Genomic DNA, 23717 nt, shown 5'->3' on the forward strand with positions numbered 1-23717 from the left:
CTATCTAAGCCCTAGAGCAGGTGAAGGTCCGTCAGTAAGAAAAACTCTTCGAGTTGATAATGATGATGTGATTGTTCCCCAACCTTCTTCCCAGGAGGATCGGCCTGCCTGCATCTTGAGCCATTTGGGGGATAAAGGCAGAGATTCACTTATCACCTAACTGAGTCCTCCCCATCGTTCAAGGCTCAACTCAAAACTCATTTCTTTCAAGTAACTGCTTGGCGCAAGTTTCACGGAACGTTTTTTTCTGTGAATTTAGTGCGACCCATACTGTTGACAGCTCCCGATTTAATAACGATCACGGTCATATTTTTCTAAAAGCATCTTACATGTTAGAATTACCTACCCAGCTGGACTGAATGCTTTCCAGGGCAGCAGTGCTTCATGGAAAGAGCCTGTGGGCTCTGCATTCAAACAGACCTGGACCCTCTGTCCTTATCAAGGTGAGGAGGACCTAACGTCCTGAGGCTTGGTCTCCTCATCCGGAGGAAGGGAATACAACAGGAGTTCCGTGGGGCAAGGTCACTATTCTGTCAGGTAGTGTCCTCCCACCCAGACTCCTGGGGGTCAGCGGTGGCTCAAAGCCAGCAGAGCAGAGTCAGGGAGAGCCTCACAGCCCCCAGTCCCGCAGTAGATTCCCTGACCTCATCTGTCGCCATGGGTGAGATTACTGGCGAACACACAGTGACGACATCCAGTCTGTCATCTCAGAAACTGAGGCTGCCTCCGACTCATTCATGCCCTAATTTTCTCTTCCTTGTCATCTCCTTTCCCTTCGTCAATGGGCTGACATGAGAGGACACACCAATTCTCTAAGACTCCCTGAAGAAAACTACCATTTTCATGTCCCCAGTTTGGAAACCTTCTCATACACTGGAATTGAAATAAACTTACATCAGCACAACTCCCAAGCAAACTGTTTCATTATCAACATTCGCACCAGCCCTATTTATTTAATTTTAAATAACAGGAGTATCTTTTTTGCACATACACATATTTTTAAAAGAGTGCCTTCTTACTCCTTGTAAAATCATAACAATAAGTATTCTTCTATAGGACAGCTGAATAGTTGCTTAGTCTTTGATTCCACAGATACATCATAATTTGCCTAACCAAAATACACTGTCAAATATTTATTCTTGAGATATATATATATAGTTTTGGGTTTGTTTTTTTTTTACTATTTTAAATGACTATCCTTACACACACATCTTCATGCACATCCATAATTATTTCCATAGCATAAAATCTGAGAGTGGCATTGATTGGCCAAAGGCATTTTTATGGTATTGTTTTACATGATTCTAGGAAGGTTTTATCAGTTTACATGACCACCAGTGGGCGTGAATGTTTCCAATTCCCTCTGACCTTAGGAAATGGGTCCTCACACCCTCTTTTGATAGTGGTGGTGGTTAGTGGTAGTGATTTTACCTTACTTTTAATTTTTGGAGAAATTTTCTGGTGCTCACTGTTAGCATCTCATACATACCAAAGGAACCGAGGACTAAGCCCTTACTCAACCAGAGAGAGGACAAGAGAACATGCCTGTTGGGCCATCTGTGTATATCTCCTAAAAACAGGGTCCTCAGCCAGAGTTCAGTTCAACTCTGAATACAGCTGCAAACACAAATCTTCAATCACTGCAAACCAGGATCTAGCCCACTGTCTGGCCATGAGACCTGCCTTGCTGAGTGAATGAAGAGATATTTGTTTATTATATTTATAGCTTCCCAAAATATAAGGAAAATAACTAGAAATAGGGCAGTTTCTGGAATCAGTAATGTTTATGACCAAAAAAAAGAAAAAGAAAAAAACAATCATCTGCCGTGCCTTTTTTTCTAATGATTTGGTTTTTCCAAACCTGAGTTTTCCCTCACCAAATAAACAAAGGAGAGATATTTTACATTAACCGCATGGGGGAAAGAAAGAGCTTCCTGCATTATGCTAACATCTACTACAGAACACAAATCTAATGTAAGATGCATCAAACAAGGACAAAATCTCTGGAGAACAGATCCAGACAGCGTGTTGGTACCACGTCACTTAGAGCCTGTGCCAGCATCTCCATTATAAAAATTAAATTGTACACATAGACATGAGGGAGCGACGCCATCGGTGACGTTAATCAGTTTGGAATTTACAAAGGACTCTCTACATCCCCAACCCATTTTTCTGACCTTATCTGAATTTCAGTACTTTTCATTGTGTACTATTGTTGTTTTAGGGAAAAAACTCTCTCCTAGGAGTCTTAGAATCATACACATCAGCATTAAAAAGATGCTGGAAATCATCTAGTTCGTACCCGCTAATTTTAAAAATAAAGACACTGTACCGCAGAGACGTTACAAATGGCACAACCCAAGACTACATAAATAATGACTTAATTCCATCTCCTCTGACATCCTATTATAGCTCTGTGTTTGTATTATTTATATACAACTGCCTTTTATTAGAAGAATATGAAAGCATGAACTATACTGGGCATTTGTCCTTAGGACGCAGACCCTTATAGTGTCAACTTATGTTGGGTGAAATTTTATAGAAACACAAAGCTAGCTTTCTGCTAAATGTAGATGTCATTTAGATATTAGGAGACAACACAACTGAATCTTGGAGCTGAATGGATTTTAAGTATTTTCCAGCACAACTACTTTCACATACGAGGCAACTGAAGACCACAGAGGTTGTGACGTATAAGGCCACCAGATTAGAGGAGCAGGGCCGGTATTTTGTAACTCCTGGTTCAAGGGTCTTTCTACCTCATCAAGCTGGATTTTCTGTATTACAGTCAGGTGCAACACCTGATATTTTTAACTTATAAAAATCTTGGATGTTATAAAATATCAATTCATGACCCACTCAATGTCTAAGGCTGTGCACCATGGCCCTCCTATTTTTGCAGTCACCTTCCATAGTTGAAGAGTAACCTTTTCCCTCAAAGTCTAGGAGGTCCACTGATTTGAAAAGGCAAGACAAAAATACAACAGCCCTGGCCCCTTACGGCAGAAGATGAATTAAGTCCTGAACAGCCAAATAATGTCACTAATGATCAGGTGAAACCTGCTCTTATTTGCTCCTTCCTTCTGCCTCTGGCCGCCTGTCAGAATCTTTCCGGCCAGGCTGCACTGACTGAGGACTGCTGCCCCCAGCTCATCCATCTGAGGGTTAACATCCTCAAGCCAAAGCCTCCTGGAGTCCCATCCCTTGGTGATACAGTGTCAGCATCCTCCCCTGCTACTATCTGTGAGACTTCAATTAAGCCACATCCCTCTTTGAGCCTCAATTTGCTCATGAATAAAATGGCAGCATTTGCTCCAGCCCTACAATCATATGGTCTATGAGTTAAGGGAGAGTTATTTTCATAAAGGGGAAGGAGGGGGCGAACTCAAGTGGCCTCTCGATATACAGCATTTGAGTCCTGATTCTTCTTTCTCTGTCTTTCGCCAGCCAAGCCAGACAGCCTATGGGGGTGGAGTCACATTTTCAAGTGGGTGGGAGAACATCTGAGTGGAAAGCGATGCACGATCCCCAAAAACAACTGGAAGGGCCAGGGAGCGATGGGCAAAAGATAGAAGAAGCAGAGATTCTCAGGAACAAAGAAGGAATGACTCCCAGCCTCATATGAGATAAAACACTCTTAAGGCACAGGCTCAATCCTGGATTTTACGCTGCCAGGCCAAACCTTAGGAAGTCGCATACACGCTGGATGAAATGCTATAATTACTTTGCTGCTTCATTACACTGATTTGGGGCAGCTCAGTAACAAAGGTTTGCTGCAGCCCACCCAAAGGATGGAGCACGCGGTGACCTATAAAAATCCCTCTGAGTGTCCCCCTGGAAGATTTGTCCAAATGATGGCCTCAGCCTGCACAGCACTGAGGCATATACATAACTCTGAAACTACCGCCTGGAGCTGAATTCATAAACCTTACTTCCGAGCTGTTACCAAGCTCAGCCAGCCATTGTCTACCTCCCCATCATGCAGAGCCCTCTATGGGGCACCCTTCACATTTGTGGTCACATCAATCTGTACATTTATGATGACACTTTTCTGGCAGGTGATAGGAGAGGTTTTGAAGAAAGAGCAGCAAAAGGACCACGTGAACTAGTGGTAGCACTGCCTGTTCCAAACCCATATTATGGTAATACAGAAGAACACTGAACTTAAGCTTATGTTACCTATGCTTACATGAAATAAAACAGATGTGGTAATGTCACCATAGCTCTAGTCAGGGTCCCTAGATCTTGCACTATTGTCATCAAGATGACAACCTTGGGGCTTCCCTGGTGGCGCAGTGGTTAAGAATCCACCTGCCAATGCAGGGGACATGGGTTCGAGCCCTGGTCCGGGAAGATCCCACATGCCACGGAGCAACTAAGCCCACACGCCACAACTACTGAGCCTGCGCTCTAGAGCCTGCGAGCCACAACTACTGAACCCATGTGCCACAACTACTGAAGCCCGTGTGCCTAGAGCCCGTGTTCCACAACAAGAGAAGCCACCGCAATGAGAAGCCCCTGCACCGCAGCGAAGAGTAGCCCCTGCTTGCTGCAACTAGAGAAAGCCCGCGCACAGCAACGAAGACCCAACACAGCCAAAAATAAATAAGTTAAATAAATAAATTTTTTTAAAAAAAGATGACAACCTTGATTTCAAATTTTTATTTATTTATTTTTGGCCGCGGGATCTTAGTTCCCTGACCAGGGATTGAATCTGGGCCCCAGCAGTGAAAGCGCCAAGTCCTAATCACCGGACTGCCAGGGAATTCCCAAGATGACAACTTTAAAAAAGTGAAACTGCCAATAAAATGTGAGACCCCATAAGAACAAAAGTCCATGTTCCAGCAGTGGTCACCTACAGAAATTCTACTTTTTGTCTGGAAAATCTCTAGAATGCAGTAACCTCCCTCCTAGGCCCACTGGGGGCTTGCAGAGAGCTCTGGAAAGCCTCAGAGTTGGCAATAACCTTAGCAAAAAGGGGGAGACTCCATCTGGAATCCAAAACACTGCTAAATGCAGAGTTCATACATATGACACAAATCTGGGGCATTTCAGAAGATACGATGAAGAACTAGATCACCAGTGAGGATGAGACATGAGTTCCCATTGGTGCTTCTTCTAAATAGGTCACACTGAGTGACTCCTTACAGTGACAAACTGTCAATGATTTCTCCTCAGTCTCAGCACTGGACTATATTTTTAGTGTTCTCTTTTTTAGTGAGCAACTCTATGGGTTACACACACTGGTAAGATCTGTAGCCACCACCACAATCAAGATATAAAACAGTTTCATCACCCCCCAAATTCCCTTGTGCCCCTTTATAGTCAACCTCTAATAACCTCTAACAACCCCTAATAACCTCTAACAACCTCTAACAACCCCTAATAACCACTGATTATTTTTTTATAAAACCAGACTGTATTATAATATAAATTCCAACACTGTTTTAGACTTCCCCTTAAATATTTACCATATTTCATTGATTTTAAGACATAACCTCCCCCCACACACCCCTAGATTAGAATATTTTGAAATTATTATGTGTCTTACAAACAATGGCATTTTACCATTATAATTGAGAATAATTTTTCTTTTTAGAGGTATATAAAATAATTGTGTCATAATTTATGGTGCCTTTAAAAAAATCAGTGAAGTATAATATTAAGTTTTTCATTTCATAACGTTCACTGGATACTTACTATGTGCTAAACATCCTATTAGGCACTAAAAGTACAAAAACGAATAAACGTGGACCATAAGGAACTATCACTCGAGAGGAGATAGAGAAACAATTATAATATAATCTGATAAGGTCTGTAACAGAGGGCTATCCGCTCAGTAGGACTGAATAAAATTATCTCTTCATTGGCCAACCTTCTTCTTTCAGACAAAACTCCCCCCCAGTTCATACCGTTCCTCGTTCACAGGAAATGAGGGGGGAGGAAGTACCATCCAGCCCCACTCTGCTCATTCCTAGAATGAGTTTTGGCCACACCATCTGACACATCTCCTAGGAACAATCCAGTGATTTCTTCCACAATTCGCTGCTGTGGTAGAGAAGGCTCATCGTAGTGGGCAACAGCTGCAAGGCTTTTATGACCATGTCAAAAGACCAAAAATAACCACTCAATATGTGGGAGGCGGATGCCCCAAAGCTTTCACAGACATGCTTCAAGGTCCCCAAATTCTTCCCTGGACAAATTTTAAAGCAGAAGGAAGAGAGGAAAAGTTAGTGTCCTTACCTGGTTCTTGAAAGTGTTCTTCATTTGATAGAGTTCTAGACAAGATAAGTATTAATGCTTCTTTAAATTGGTCAAAATGCACCTAAAAATAAACAATTCAAAAGAAATTCAAAATAGTTTCCACAGCCTTAAGGAAGCAAATCCATCTACAAGGTTCCAGAACCATTTGTTAGCATCTGACAGCCTTGAAGTGAGTCGTATAACCTGTTTTTGTTCCTTTTTTTCTTCATTTCTCTAAAGCACTAAAGGGAAAATAGGCTGATCATTTTACACGCCAGTGTCACCAACACTAATATCAATATTTATTCAACCCTGAGGGGGAAAACTACACATCAAAACCCTCTTTATAAACTCAGAAAAAGATAGGTTTTGAATTCTTAGCTCCTTTAATTTTTCTAAACAAGACCGGAAGAGAAAGATGTTAGGTTAGGTACTAGGAAAAACTTTCCAAGTAAATGATCCTCTGTAACAATGTCCCAAAGATGCTTTCATCTCTTAAGATATTCTAGAAGAGGGGAAACTACCTTTCGAAGATGACTTGAAATACAGTCTTGCTTGAGGCAGGAATATGTTATATATTTATCTCCCAAGGCCCCTGTAATTCTATAAACAAATAGAAATCAATAGCAAACACAAAGAATAAAAGAACCTTGGGAAGCATTCTCCTGAATTCTTAAAAATACAATTACCTTGACTGAAGTAGGAAAGAACCTGAGTTTCACTTAAGTGAATACTCAGAATTGGGATATTACTTTGGTTAACGGGATAAAATAGTTTTCTTTATGGTCAAGTACATTCTTCTATAACTTAAATTTACATGATCTCACCATGCGGCAGAAGGGAGAGATGGTATTTCTTCTCATCATAATTGTAGTTTAATAACGTGGTGCCTATTTATACAGAACCCTGTATGTAAATACAAAGTTGGTAAATTTATAACTTGTGCTGCTATGGGTCTCTTTAGACATCATTACAAAACGTTGCCTAGGAGATTAAATATAGTGACAGATAAAAACCACTTCTGAATTAAATGTGGAAAAGCAGCAAACCTTGTTAGTTATCTAAACAACGAAGGAAACCAATCATATGTCTTATTCACGCAAATCAGTGCAAAGGAGAGGAATCCACTGAGATTCACATGTCATAAAATAGCATATGCTTGCAGTTTACCACTCTCTCCCAAAGAATATGTGATTTCTCTACCACATTCATTTTGATTACTTGAAATTGCTTTCTAAAATCATATTCCTTTAGATCACACAGACTAAAAGTCAGCATATTTGTGCAGCCAGAGCAGAAGTCTGTTCAGGAAGGGAGGGCATCTGCTAAAGAGCCAGGGTGGTACAATCAGTGAAGGACTAAAAGATTACAGAATTATAAACTGTGCTAATTAGGTTTCATAGCTGATGAATCACAGAGAAGCCTGGGGGAGGAAGGAGAACTAGGTTCCGCCAGAGTCAGGGATGGGCTTCAGGCACCGTGGCATCCAGCTTCAGTTACCGGGGGCGAGGCCATCTTCCCAACCAGCCGGCCCACAAACAGCACCTACCCAAGCCTCTCCCACTCAGGGGCATCTCCCACCCTGGCATCTACTATTTCCTACCAGAATCAGGCTTTCCTCTTAGGGTGGGCAGGAGAAGGGTGAGGAGTGAAAGCTCTAAGCTGGGGCAGCTGGGTCTAGGTCCTGACTCTGGCTCAGCCTCTGTGAATTGGCTCAATTACCAAACCTCTCCAAGTTTTAGTTTGTTCCACTTGAAAAATGGGTTATCTAACAACTGATCTTTATGATTCACTCAACAGATATTTATTGGGCCACTGCTATGGGCCAGGCCCTATCCTAGGCCCCGGTGATAGAGCCGCCATGGAGCACGTAGTCTCAAGAACTGTCACAGGGAATCAGGTAGGTACTGCTAAGGGCACTGCATGTATTTTATGTTATTTATACTACCGCCTCCCTCATAGTGGCTTTAGGGAGATAAAATGAGAGTTATGGAAAGTGTCTAGAACTTTCTGGGACTTGCTAGGTAGTCAGCAAGTGGTAGTTAACACTACTAACAGAACTAGTAATGGGGGTGACTGTTCTCACCACTTTCACAGAGAAACAGGGCCATATTTCAAGCAAAGCAACTGGCCATGAGAGTGACCCAACCAGCCACGTGGTAGGGCGGGGGTGACAGCAGGAGGCCCAGGAGCCTGCCTCCCCCCAGGACCTGTGCAGCTGGCCAGCATCAGAGAAATGGATCCGGTCTGCTGTGTTCAGGGACCCCAACTCCGAGATTCTCCTCTCCCTTAGGGTATCAGTGGACACAACCCAAATGAAACCAGAGTCCCTCACTGCCACAGTAATGAGTTGAACAGAAAGAGGCTCCTGTTTCAAAAGGGACGTGGTTGCCTTGAGACTTCCACATCCTTTATATCTGACTCTGTGGATCTCTGCTGGGTCTCCTCAACGTGTCAGTTTTGACAGAGGTCATTGGAAAGAGCCCTTCGGAATTTAGTCCTAACATAGTTCAACTCGGCGAGGATTAGCCATGCAGGTAACTCAAGGGTTTCTGTATCTCAAGTTTACTTCCCCCAACCTCCAAACATGACAAAGACGTCAATAACCTGGAAGTTAATTCTAACCAACTTCTAAGACTTTATTATACCAGATTCAAGGGACACTTAGGCCTCATACAAACACACCCACTTCTGAGACAGTATGTACCTCACTGACATAGAGGTTGCTCCTCTCTCAGCCTCAGTCCTCTAGAGCATGGCAGACAATCGGGAAGTGGACACGTGGTGTCCAAAGCTGAGGAAGGTGTCGTAAAGCCCACTCGCTCTTCTTGTAGAATATGCCCTGGAACCGACTCAGAAGCTATTTCCTCTCACTCTACATGATTTATTATCAGCTTCATTTTCCTGCTTCCCAACCCCCTACAGATTAGAAACAGCAACTAAAAGACAGAGACACTTCCAGGTAAGTACAAGAAGTAGCTACTGACATACTGGGATTGAGAGAAGACATTAACTATACCCCCTCGAACAAAAGTAAAGTATAATTTTTTATACTTAAAAAAAGTTTAAAAGACATACGCACTCAAAACCTAATAGGCTGGGGTTATTTAGTATTGAGGCTACGTGCTGGAGGAGGATCTACGTGCTGCTAAATAAATCCTGAGGGTATTGTTCTTATAATACAGAAGAATAACTGACAGACCAAGAAGATTTTAAATAATCAAGAATAACCTCATGATGTTTATTATTCTATTTGGTAGGGTAAAACTTTAATAAAATTTTCTCAATCCCCAATGGTTAACCTCTTTTTAATTTTTTTAAAGTTTGCCACTAAATGGGGTAAGAGATCCAGTTATTAGAAAATTATATTAATGCGAGTTCTGGGAGCATTATTGTAGGCTCATTCTGTCCTGGATATTTGGCCAGTTGAATCTCACGACATCCATGAGAGACGGTCAAGGTCCCTCCTTTGAACTGAGGGGAGAGAGGCTCAGAGGAAGCATGTGCCTTGCCCAAGGCCACCTGTCTTGAAGTGATAGAGTTACCGGGAGAACTGAGGCCTTCTGAATGGACTCATCAAAGTCCAGCCACCCTGCCTGCCCCAGGCCCTCTTCACTCCTGGTCTGACCTCTCAGGGAAATCCCTCTGCTGCTCCAGGTCAAATCCTCAACTTTACACAATGTCACCAGGTACAAAGTAGGACACTGGGGACTCAGAGGACACAAGAGCAAGAGAATATATAAGATTCTAGAGTGTGGGAGGGTGGAATGGGGAAGAAGAGAAGAAAATTGATTAGTAACTATAATACAAGGCAGAATCTAGCAAATACTTTGAGAGAGACAGAAAAAGCTGGTAGGGGCCTCTGATAAATGAGTATGTCCTAGTAGGCCAGCAGGGAGGAAAAGAGGGACAGTTTTGTGACATCTGACTTCTCCAAGATGTTCACAGGCAGAGCTTAAAGGTTTCCAAATGGACTTAGGATGTATTAAATCAGCCACATTTTAGAAGGAAAAAAATCTATAAAAAACTAAACACGGGGGCTTCCCTGGTGGCGCAGTGGTTGAGAGTCTGCCTGCCGATGCAGGGGACACGGGTTCGTGCCCCGGTCCGGGAGGATCCCACATGCCGCGGAGCGGCTAGGCCCGTGAGCCATGGCCGCTGAGCCTGCGCGTCTGGAGCCTGTGCTCTGCAACGGGAGAGGCCACAACAGTGAGAGGCCCGCTACCGTAAAAACAAACAAACAAACAAACAAAAAACTAAACATGATTATTAACTCAGGGGTTCTTCACAATCCAGCAATGCCTATCTGGGTGACACCCTTCTTCCCCCACAAAAAGAATCTAAAAATCCAAAACAGAAAACCTGGCAAGCTGATCAAAAAACAATTGGAGCAGCTTGAAGTCTTAAACTGCCCTTTATTTTCCTTCTTGTGAGGGCAGAGACACCGGACCCTCTGCTTTAAATAGCAGTAAATTCCACATCTTTCAAGAGAGTTCTCTAATAGAGGCCGGTGACTACTATTTTCCATCAATGCTCATGAATACAGATGGGGCAGAAAAGCCCCTCAGGGCACAACCGAGAACCAAAACGTGAATAAACGCCCTCTATTGTGAAGAAATGCACGTCAGTGGGCTCAACTCAGTTCAGTCCCTGTAATTTTGAAGTACCATTTTTTCTCCTCCAGGGGAGCTTTACTACTGTATTCTGTTAAAATTTAGAAATCTTCAGAAATATACAATGCGATTAAATCTCACATGGTAACCAGCGAGAGCCATGTGTACCTCGGCTGGTACCCCCTCATTTGAATAATAATTGCCACCATTCATTTTACAAGCATTCTTATACCTTGTATGCCTCAAAGGGCAGTTTGCAGCAATGGGAAAATTACATGACTGACTAAAAACACATGACATTTACACTAAATTAACAGGAAGACTAGTTAAATCTGATATTTTTTGTCATGTGTCACCACCGCTTAATAGAAATTTACCTCATCACTTTTCCTCCCCAAATTTCATAGGAATGCTTTTTGAGAAACATAATTTGCCTTTCTGAAAAAAATAATTTAAGCACAGCATAAGAAACAAATTCTATTTCAAACCACACACAAAAAACCCTGTAACAGGAAGTAGAATGAGGAACTTAACGTTGCATAAAATCATCTCGAGCAATCATGGAGATCAGATGCATACGGTTTCCCCATGTGTGCAGGCAGCACTTCAAACAGACCTGAGATGACAGGGCTCAAGCCAGCGTTCAACAAAGTGGGCTTATTAGACCAGACAAAGGCCCACGTAACTCTCATCACACTTAGGAGGTTTGCAGCTATTAATACACAGGGAAATCAAAGAAAGGACATTCAAAACATTAAGTGGTAGCTAAAATGGGTACAGAAATATGGACTCACCAGAAGGTCAATGTAGAGGAAAATAACTGACAGCATTATGCAAAGAGAAATGACACAGAAGAACAAAGAGACATGGTTTCATAATGAAAGATACAGTTACAAATGTTTTCTCCTAAATACAGCATTTAGGTTTTTGCAGCTTAGTAGTCATTTACTGCAGACAACGTGGAGAGAGGCAAAGGCCATTTTAAGAGGCGGGTTTGTAAAACCTAAAGCGACTGTGTGAAGTTGTACTCCAAGATGGACCCAAGGAGCCCTGCCTACAGATAGAAACAGATGCAAACCACCGCCACACAAGAGACTTGCTAGCAAATCCATTCCCTACTCTAATGAGCTTTCTCAGAAAATCATTCCTGGGAAGTCACCATTTATCGAAAACCCACTCTCAGTGTGTAAGAGATGGAGGGGGGCAGTGTACAGGGAGACACAGGACACAGTAGTTAACTGTGTTCCTGGCTCCTAGATGGCCTTTGATACACATGCTCTAAGTCAACCTCATCCCAATCTTATAGGGAGGGTATTATTTTTCCCATTATAGAGATGAAGAAACTGAGGCTCAGAGTATTTAAGATAATGTACATACATGGCTAAAAAGTGGCAGGAGTCAGTACTTGAATCCAGGTCTGATTCAAAGACTGCTCCAATAGCATACGGCATCCATGTGGTGGGGGAGGGAGTTTGAGGATCGGGGTGGGTTGCGGGGGATGGAGAATGAGATCCATATTTGCATATGTGGAGTCTGAGGAGGCTGTGGAGACATGCATTCAAACTCAGGGACTGGGAAATCTGGGTTCCCATCCTGATGCTGCTTCAAATGAGTTGCCTGACCCCAGACAAGTCACCATCTTTTTCCAAGTTCTGGGTTCTAGGTTTCTCTGTCATACAGATGAACACTGAAGTCTAAAATCTGTGCTGGACACTGAAGAACTTTAAGTCCCCTCCATCCAAACAAGAAGCTACTCATAAAAGTATAAATGGAATACTGCAGAAATCTAATGAGCATTCCTGATCATACTTTCTCTGGTGGGAGTGACAGTCATTACTGAAATAAAGTAGGTAGAGAAGAACAGCCATTTAGCACCTGCTCATACCTCTTGTCGAGAGTAGAAGGCCTTCCCAACAGGCTGCTGGAAGGCCAGCCCTCCCCTTTGCCCTTGCTTTATGTCAAACTAAATACCTTGCGAGGTTCACAGTATACAACACCAAAGTCAATTTTGCAGTGAGGTTGACAAAGTGTTAATAAAGAAAAGATGCAAGTCTTGCAGCCTCTTAATCAGAAGGTCTTTTTGTTTATAAATGTGAACTATAGACCCTTAGGAGTTCAAATCAACCCCACAGAGTCACAAGACCAAAATGGAATTAGAAAATATCCCTCACTGTTTCAGGTTAAACAGTAAGATAGATGGCAAATGTTCAGACATTTAAGAGATGTAATGAGAAATGTTCCCACCTTTCCCTCCAACTCATTCAAAAAGCCCAGATCAATAATATGAAACAGGAGTATGAACATGGGGTGGTTATAAACAGGCACTGTTTGATGATCAAGGGTAGTTTTGCACATAGAGAACAAGTACAAATAATCACCACCAGAAAGTACTGCTGTACTTCTGATTCACTTTTCAAACAGTTAAAATGTATATAAGTGAAAGAAATCTTAAAAAGCTGAATGAAGTGGAAACAAACCAGCAAATGGCCATATACAATTAATCGTGATGTTTATAAAAGAACACAAGCACTTGAAAATGAAAACTGCAAAAGCTGAGTGGAATTATATACTTGTACAGTTATCAAATTTTAATACAAAAAATTCCAAAGTGCCTTTGATGACCAAAGTCCACACACCTATGGGACTCTTTGGAAGCCAATGGTAAGTTCTGCTACCACGCGGCTTGTTCTGATTCTAAAGAGTGTCAAGAACATGAAATATGTCAGCATCTAGATTCATATTAAAGAGTAGAGCAGGGAAGCTCAGGGGATGGGGGAGGCAGCTTTGTCTCAAAGTTAGTGTACTCAATAAGGAAAGGAAAATGTATTTCTAAAGCTGGACCTAACTAAATAAAGGCTTCAACAAAACCAAGGTAAATTATCACCTTTAAGTTCTGATTTCTTTTTTTTTTTTTTAGGTTCTGATTTCTAATAAAGGAAATAGAGAGGCATGTGGAAACACTTCCTTTAAAAGGCACAATAAACAGGAAGCAACTACAACTGGAATTAATTGCTTGGGTGGAAACTTCGTTCAATAAGTGAGCTAACATGGTTCCCTTTGTTTTTTTGTTTTTTTTTTTTGCGGTACACGGGCCTCTCACTGTTGTGGCCTCTCCCGTTGCGGAGCACAGGCTCCGGACACGCAGGCTCAGTGGCCATGGCTCACGGGCCCAGCAGCTCCGCGGCACGTGGGATCCTCCTGGACCGGGGCACAAACCCGTGTCCCCTGCATCGGCAGGCGGACCCTCAACTATTGCACCACCAGGGAAGCCCGGTTCCCTTTCTTAAATGTTTGTAGTATTTACTCCCAGTACAATTCACCTGCCAGGAATGTTACCTGACCAGACTATAAGTTCCTCAGTGTTTCAAGGAATCCCTTGTCTTGGGGGTCTGACCCACCTGACAGGTGCTCAACTGATGACAAAGATATGAATGGAGCTCTTTTGATAACCTAGTAGGAAACACCTACCAGCAATGTCCTCTTTCCTTTATATCAGTGATCCGCAATCTTTGGGCATTTCAAACATTTACAGGGTAACCACCATGCTCAGGGGAATATGGTTTCAAGTTATAAAGCAAGATCAGACAGATTAATTTGAGGGTAAATGGCCCATTAGTAAAATGCATGAAAATGGCAAGTCGATTTAAGTTACTTTCCTTGACAACTGTCATAAGAAACATTAGGCTTTAAAAAAAAAAAGGACAAGAAGTTATGAAAGATGGATCTTAAGATAAAAAATAAACAGATAATATTCTTAGTTGAGGGAGAAAATGCTTTTTACCTTATTTCTTTTTCAACAAAAAAGATTAATTCAGCTTAATACCAAAGGAGGTAAAACTCAGATGTTTTCTTTTATTTAAAAATTATACTTGTTATGATATAAAAGACAAAATTAAAACCACAAGCATCCAGGAGGCTGATGGGTACTAATGTGCTCCAAAAGCCAATTTAATGGAAAACTTTAGTTTACAATAAACATAAGTTGCACTCATACCATAAGACCATTAGAATGCTGACATACCGGACATACACAATACATATTTTTTGAATTAACGAATAGATGAATATATTTAGGTTTGTCATGCTGTTATTTCTTTCTCCTTTTTTATGAAACCAAACTGCTAACTCTTACATATTTTTCTATAAATACCATCTAAAGAGAAGAAAGACGGCTGGTATTAGAAACAGCTTACAATTTTATAATGTTACAACTTATGATTCCTCTTCAATATATCAAGATGGTAGAACTTGGAATTCTCCAGTGAAGTCTAAGGAAATTTTTTTCTTTATAATTTAAAATTGTAGACCATACAGAGTATCTTAACAGCATATGGCCCAGTTTATGTGATCATCTGAGAATAATTCAGTTTCATAGAAAATGCAAATCTAACAGTAGTGCATTACTTCATGCCAACCCTGCTCTCAAGACAACCACCAGGGACCTCCCCCATGAAATCTATATGCATACATCTATTTAACTTTTATCACTGGCTCACTAAGTAAATATCAGGCTATAGACCACTTAGGTATTCATTATTCGCAGGCGAAGAGCAAACGTAAAGGCGGGCTGGCAGTGTCAAGTCATTAACGAATCAATCGATAACTGGGCCCCTGTTTTAGTCTGCCAAAGGAGGGCAAGGATGTGTGGCATCTGGAGAGCAAGCTGTCGATCTGCTGCCAGGGAGCAATCTGTTTACAGCAGCGGGTTCCACATTTACACTGGCTCTCAAGGAAACCTGAAGTTGTATCATGTCTTCTCCGGCTTTAATAGGTGTGAAAACAGATCCCCACTTTGATACTCTTCCTCAGATACCCAAAGGACTGAGATCCCCAAGGACGACAGGGAGAAACGCTACTCTGTTGGCTCCCCGAAGTCTCTGAGATTGAGGCAGAACTAGAAAACATTGGAGTGCCTTACACGATGAGAAGCAAATCATTTAATTCTCAAAGCTCCCATCTCTATTGCTTTCAAAGCAAGATTTTTAGCATTTTTTTTAGGGATCACGGGTATTCACAAGCAGCTAATGCCCCCAAAGTTACCAAAAATGGTTCTAATTTTACAAAAACTCACACTTTCTTTAAGTGTGAGCCCTGTTAAATGCCACCTCCACAGTGCCAGGCCCCCAAGAACATCATTCAGCTTCAGGATGATCGCCACTCCCGTCCATCTCACATCACAGAGAGCCAATACACTGCACTGTATCTGAGGCCACCTGCCCAAAGCTTCAGCTAAGAGACAGTGAAAATGAAATGAAGAAAAGGAAGTTTGGTCACTGGAATAAAGTTGAGTTTCACAGCTGCTTCCTCAATTTATACCACGTGATAAAAACGTACGTCTACAAAGTATCAGCGATGGCAGCAACAGAGCTCAAAAAGTACGGCCCATTTTTCCTTCTCATCATGCAAAACACCAGCAGCAAGATTCAACTCAAAGCCATACAAATGATGCTCTCAATTTTAATTATGAGAACTGAAGACACTGTCAGGTCAAGACATCCTTCCCACTAACAGCAAGAGGGAAAAAAGGACCCCTTCTCACCTCTTACTCATCTGTGACTTGATCTACGGGGAGAACGTGACTATTTGTTTTCGTATGTAAAAGCTAGTATCAGTACACACGCACACCCCTGTTGGAAGCAAGTCGTGCTGGGTTTTAAGTAAAACTGCACTTACCCTTCTGTCTTATTTTCTGGGTGAAAGGTTTAATTAATACTTTACCCTAGGAACAATCCTCACGAGAAATAGCTTTACGGGGAGTGAAAGTCGTAACAGCAAGCTGCTCTTCCTGGCAATGGCAGTTTTCTTACTGTACTTTCCTTCACTTCCATGGAAATCTCAGCCCCCTCTCTTGATGAGTGTGGAGTCCATAAAATGATACACAAAGAATAAGGAAAGCACCGGAAAACATCCTCTTGTTACCTTTTTCTCTTTTCAGCTGAGAGGCTCAGAGGACACCTTCATTCCAGAGCACAAATTAAAGCGGGCCCTCATCACCCGAGCAAACTTCGCTGCTAAGTCACACCCATTACTTTTTAATTTTTCCTTTTTCTTTTTTCTGTTTATCAGGTTAACAGCTAAGAGCACACACCTCCAGGATGTTAGAAACAAGTTGCAACACTTGTGGTTCGCCCCACCCCCAGCGCCCGGGCAGAAACCACACCCACTTCCCAACCCCCCACCCCCACCCCGCCTCTTCCCAGGCCTTACCCTGCCCAGGAGGTTGTCCTGAAGCAGCGTCTCTTGCAGCACCGGGGCCACCTCTTCCAAGCTCAACATGTGGCAAAGGTCGGTGAGTTCCTCCTGTCCCAGGGACCCGGTGCCCGTCGTGTCAAAACTGTCAAACAGCTCCTTGAGTCGGGCCTCATGCTGGTCCTGCTCTGCCTCATCCATCCCATCGCCCACAGCGCTCACCTGTGCGGGACAGAGAGGGGGATGGGTGGTGGCAGCGCTGGAGTCCTGCCACCGCCCCTCCACTAGCCACTCCTACCCCTGCCAGCCCCTTGGGAAGAACACTCTGTGTGTCCCGGTCCCCTCATGCTGGTCCATCGGGACCTTGTGAGGGTCAGCAGGGGAGGTAACACTACACCTCCCGCTCCAGAGGACCTGCCAGATGTTGCAACTTGCCAAGGCATTTCCCTTCTCTTTCTTCAGCCTACTGCCCCCCACCGTAGTCAGACTGGAGGGCTGCAGCAAAGAGGCACTGCATGAATACTTCTGATACAAAACCACTCCCTGTTTACATAAGATCAAACACTTCTTACATGAGTTCCTCAAAAAACAACTCAATTAACTTCACTGGTGCAATTACATGAGGTGTGACAGGAAGAGTATTCCCTGAGGCTCGCTTCAGCCCCAGGGAGTTTTAGGTAATGCTTAGTTGCCTAGAGAAAGGGGAAAACACAACTGCAGCCTTTCAATGAGGTTCGAAGGAGCCACAGACCACATGTGAATCACACAGCATCTCAGGACCCTCCACTACCTAGACAGTCTCCCCTCTGTACTCCTGGTTAATAGGTCTTCCATCTCTCTGATCCACCCTAACCCCAGACTTTCCATGTTTCCACATTTCATGGGATTTGTGAAAACACAGAGTCATCAATATCTCTCAGAATCTTGTTTGCTAAAAATATATATCATAAAATTCTAGGTTCCTCAATACTTGAAGAATGAAATCTGGTTTTTTGCTTGCACAATAATTCACTTTTAATGTGTTGGGTTTTCCAGTGGAAGCCTGAAACCTTCTCATGTGAAGGTACCTTCACAATGATGCAATGGAAGCCAAACAGAACGTATGCCCTTGAGAGGGTGACCTCAGCCAGCTCAAACAAGGCTCGCAGAACCAGCCCCTTGACTATAAAAAGCAGCACCTTTTTAAAAAAGTATTTATCTTGCCAATATAATTTTTTATTGTGATAAAAATCACATAACATGGAACCCACCCTATTAACAACAGTTTAAGTATGCAGTACCATATTTGTTCGCTACACACGCACTGCTGTACAACAGATCCCTAGAACTTTCCCATCTTGCATGACTGAAACTCTATACCCGCTGCCCAGCAACTCCCATTTCCCCTCCCCTAGTCCCTGGCAACCAACACTCTACTTTTAAAAGCACACCTTTAACTAAACCGAGTCCTGGGTCAGAAAACTCTTAACTTAGAGGTGATGTTACAGGGAAGATCATTACAGCACGGGAACCACACACGTTAAGATGCTGAACGCGGCCAGACCTGAAAATAAGCGAGCCTTCTGTAACACATCCGTGCTGCTCTAAGCTGGGTTGCTTTCTTTTCAGAGACAACTGTTCAAAACATGACGAGCTAAAACAGAGCCAACGACTATCCCAAGGGTTTCAGCAGAATGAAGTGAAGTCAGAATATGGATCCAAACAGCTGGGCCACTCATTAAAGCAAAGAGGTAATGTTCTGGTCCAGGCTCCTGGCCTCCCAGGTCTCTTCTCCTAATTATCAGTTTTTCTATTACAGTGCTGCTAGCTCTGGCTGCCTTCCCAGGGTTGGTCTGTTGGGTTAACTAATCACCACGTAAATGTTTACAAAATAACCTGAGAGTGCTAAATAAACAACAAAGCATCCGAAATGAAAAGCCAAGGTGTTAAGCAAAGCCTCAAAAGTTAGGAATTTAGACAGGGCCAAGGCTTAGCTAATGAGATTCACTTAGCATCCACCCAGTTCATCATCACCTAAGATCTGCTGAGAATCCCCAAGATGCACTGGGATTTTCAGGGCTGCCACAGCTCTCAGACTCACTCTCTGAGTTCTACAGTGCCCTGGGCTGCAATCTGACCAACGTCAGAAAAGCAAGACTATTCTGCTTCTGCTTGACTTTACATTTAAAAAAAAAACAAGAAAAAGAAAAACTCAAAAGTGAAAGAATTCTAACACTCCCCCTTTTAATAATTATTTTAAGGGGTGGGGATTTGTCCATCTAAACCAATGAAAGAGGACCATAAAGGTCACAATGGTAATGTGTATCTGTTAATCCCATCTTCCTAATTTATCTGCCCATTGGTAACTGTAACCATAAGTTTGTTTTCTATGTCTGTGAGTCTATTTCTGTTCTGTAAATAAGTTCATTTGTACTTCAATATAAAAAAAAAAAGTCTCACAACGTACTGAGAAGTCCCAATCTTATCCACGGCTTTGAATCTGATACGCTATCATGCCCTGCTCTCTGGGAGGTCATTGGATTTCCACTAAATCAAACCTCTTTCATTTCACAGCAACTTTCCTTTGTTATCTCTTTATCTCCCTGCTTCTCAAGAACTGTGCTTAGTAAAACATTCTTTTGACTTAACAGGGAAAACGGCCCCACCGCTGGAGAACAAATGATCATATGGAAACATCCAAAAGACGTTACATGTGGTGACAAGTTGTCAGTACTCTTCTAGCACAGAAGGCATTTTTACTGGCTGATTTTATTCCCCAAACGTTCATCAGTAATTTCATGTGCAAGAATTATTTTTCTCCCCACTTGGCAGAAATTTCTTGAAGGGCAAGGTTCACAATTTCAATTTCTTTTATAGCTTCCCCCAAATGCATAGTACAGTCTGTTCTTCACACCAGGGACTCAGTAAAACATCATGGACTGACTTAGGATATGGAGGTTCCTTACAAGGAAACTTACCCTGAATGAACGCTACAGAAATGAGCATAGGAAGACTTTGAGACACCTACTTCTTCCACAAGCATACCTCTACTTTCCCCATCCAACCCCTTTTCAAAGGCATTTTCAGTCTTAGACATATCCAGGCATAAGTAGAAAGCGAGCACCCACTGCCAGACTGTACCACGTAGAGCCATCTGAAGTTTCATTCTATGATTTAGTCATTAAGCCAGTGGATTCAATTTTCAGCTGCATTTTTGTTGTTGTTATGGGATATGACTTTGGAGGAGAATCTGTATTAAAATACTTTCCCAAGTCCCCTTGTTTATAGAATGAGAATAATAATACCCATCTGGAAGGTTGTTCTCAGGGTTAAATATGGCAAGCAAGAGCGGCTAATCCCAGAGAAAGCTGATACAAGAGGGGAATTGAGAAAACAACTAAGAAAATACCTGCGATTTGCAAAGGAGGGGTAAACTGACGAGGGGTAACTTACATACATCAACAGGTCATAGATCTGCCTTCCTAGAAGCAAAACAGGAGCTGTGGAACACCATAACCCAGAAAGCAAGAATGGGCGAGGGACATATTATAAACATAAGCCATATCGTATTACTAAATGGTAACAGTAGTAGGTAACGTTCAGTGCTTCCTCAGTCTTCAAAGGCAGATTATTGATAAATTTAATGTCAAACTAAAGCAGAAAGCCTGAAATATAGTTGGAAGTTCAGAAGACACTTTTTTTTTTTTAAACTTCTGAGCATTTACTCTAAGTCTGGCCTATGCTGAGTACTTAGCATAAATGCTTTCATTTAATCCTCCTAATTCTTTAAAGTAGATCTCACATTCCCATTTAATACGTAGAAACTGGGGCTTGGCAAGGTTAAGCTACTTGTCCCATGATACAACGCTAATAATGGTCATGGACGCGCGATTTGAACTCTGGTCTGACTCTATACTATCTCTTAGTCCTACACATGCACACAGAACACGTGAATGGGACCACTGGAACGGTATCATTGACAAATCACTTAGCTCCACTTTTATGTGTTAACCAGCTGTACGGTAACAAGAACTAGAAATGACCATGGAACACTTGGTGGCCATAAACTAAACTCCTCCAAAATGGAAGGAGGAGGGGTGGGGTTCCTTCCTCCCTATGTGCCTTGATTCATTTATTGACTAATTATAGCCTATGAGACACTAAGGATACACAGAATAAGCATTCTCTTTTTTCTAAAGTAGCTTTGGGATTTAAAGGCAAAGAAGACAAGCACTTTTACATAAATATGATTATGAAGAGTCCTGTGTCTTCGATAATGGGCACAGTCCAGAAACTGATCATTGTTAAAGTACTTCCCCCACAAATATTTAAGCATGTCTAATCTGTGCAATTCAATGCTTTCCAGAGTCAGAGCCTAGCTGACACTCACCAGTGACAGGAATCTTCCTTAGAGATGAAGCAAGTTGGGTTTTGAATGATAAATCGTCCTTCAAATTGCCAAGGACAATTCCAGTTTTATAAAGCCTGCCACAAACCTGGGCCTCTCATCACCACCTACCTTCCCAGTCAAGTTGCCAGAAGCCTTCATGACTCCTTTGGAATAAAAGGGCCAGTGTGGGCAATATTTTGGAGTTCTAACAAGGGATGGTTAAGTAAGAGGCAGACGCAAAGGGCCATTAATCATAACAATTACCACCCAACAACCGCCCATAATAAGAACTATTCAGAGTATTTTCCTTCCAGATAACTCAAAACAAGGCTGCCAGAATGAGCAGACCCTGACAGGGAAGTCCATCAGAGACTGGTGTCACTGTGCTCCCTTTGGCAGCCCTCGCTGATGAAATCACAGTGCCAACTGGGATCGGAAAAGAGCAAGGTGGAGGTGCTGCTGGGATAATGAAGTCCCCAACATAAGGTCCACATGAAGTGGATCCATGAACTTGTGAACTTTCCAGCATCCAAGGTATAGAAAGGAGCTTCTAAGAATGGCAGACCAGCCAAAGGGGACGTCTGCTCTGGGCCAAAGGGAGTGAAAAGGAGACAAAGTCTGGCAAGGAAAAACCAAATAATAAAATGAACACAATGCCAGAGCCCTAGCCCAGGCCTTTTATTTCCCCTCCAGATGGTCTAGCAGCTGAACAGCTACAAGGAATGTCTGGATGCCCCTCCTGGCTCAGCAGCTTTCCCTGGGTATCATAATAGATGCTTTCGGATCTGTGTTCAGACATAGCTGTTGAGGGTCCACAGTCCAGGCAGTGACCACCAAGTGACTAATTTACTTTATAACTAAAGAGATGAACGTGGACAAACTCTGCTTTGGCAAAGCTTTTCATTCACGCCTTTAGCTTTCACCGTTTGGCAAGTCAGAGCCTCATAAGGCCAATAGTCAAAATAAAATGTTTCTTTTTTCTTCTCTTTTTTGCAGACACTTGAATTTGCTGCAAAGATTTCCAGGCTTACCGTTTTGGACTAACTTCAGCACAACGTGAAATAGTGACGAGAATAAATTCAAGTTTAGCAAAAGCTTAATAGAAAAAGCAATTGTCCCCATTTATGTGTTGATAATAGAATATTTCTGCCCAAAACTGCTGCCCATCAAACTGATTACTGTCAGATAGCCTCCTCTCTGCTCAGATAGCACCTCACTTCTAGCTGGATACTAAAAGCACAAGAGTATCAGCAAGAATAAAATCAGAGTGTAAGAATATAACACAAAAGCTTAAATGCCACCACACCGGAAAAGAATCATATTAAATTGGAAAGAAAATAACAACCTTTGCTAGCTACAGAAAAAATTAATTTAACTAAGGGTATCCCACTAGCATTTATTCTAAAACATAAACAAGCTTTAGTATTTTACCACCCTGAATGATGTAGCAAACCCAAGCTTTTGTTAAACCTAATAGCTAGGTGGATTACCCAATCAAGTCATTAACTCAGGATGGCTGGAGGAATAAAATCATTAGGTTAGCACATGGTAGATTCAATAACCTGTAATCAGCTACTACGTAAAATTACGGAAGCAGAAAACAGCTGCACTTTTGCTACTTTCTTAAAAGAGACAGCTTGTAACAACTTTCACTTCTTGAGCCATATTTACTCTAATTAATTTAGAATGCCTGCAGCTCTGACTACCGTTCCCTGGGGTATAAAAATGAAGCACTTCTCTATATCTATAAACAGTATTTTCCCAACTTTGCTTTTTAAGGGAGGATTAGATCATAAATAGTTCATCATTTTTGTATCTAGAAGCTTGAATAAATGGTTAATTGCTGATATAAATTGCAATAAAGTGTCCTGATTTCAAATAAAGTTGCTCACTTGCATATTCCCATAATCTTTTAAAAATTCTATTTTATTTGTGAATAGGATAAAAATATCTTTTTGCAAGCTTCAGTAAATCTCTCCAGAAGACCCTGCCCAACAGATGTAAGTTCAATAGCCAGAATTCAAACCACATAATTTATTGGCTTACAAATGAATTGGCACCTATAAAAATAAACCTCCTGAAAAAGCTTTAGGCTGTTTGAATCCCTCTAAAATGATCTGGCTAAATGTGCCAACCCTTTATCAATGTAAGACTGATAAAATGTATTTTCATTATCAACATAAAATGGAAGCACCAAGATTGGTGAAATGATAGTATACAAAGTCATTTGCAGTGACACTTAAAACAATTTATTGGAACAACATTTGACTTATGATAAGAACGTTGTCTATTAAGATTGACTG

General features: G+C 42.0%; 1 protein-coding gene across 16 annotated transcripts in view; it reads right to left on the reverse strand.

Moving 5' to 3' along the window:
* The window catches only part of NIN (ninein), a 104871-nt gene that overhangs the window by 78771 nt on the left and 2383 nt on the right, over positions 1-23717 (reverse strand). For all 16 annotated transcript variants that reach the window (XR_009563133.1, XM_060294807.2, XM_060294802.2 and 13 more), the window contains exons 3-4: positions 17064-17267; positions 6244-6325 (exon numbers count right to left, since the gene is read on the reverse strand). Coding sequence is in view for 15 of the 16 variants with exons in the window: in XM_060294807.2 (XP_060150790.1) it covers positions 6244-6325; positions 17064-17246 (265 nt within the window). In the remaining variant the exon portion in view is untranslated. The remainder of the gene's footprint in view (positions 1-6243; positions 6326-17063; positions 17268-23717) is intronic.

This window comes from Globicephala melas, chromosome 2, assembly GCF_963455315.2.
Source record: "Globicephala melas chromosome 2, mGloMel1.2, whole genome shotgun sequence".
In the NCBI taxonomy this organism is placed as follows: Eukaryota; Metazoa; Chordata; class Mammalia; order Artiodactyla; family Delphinidae; genus Globicephala; species Globicephala melas.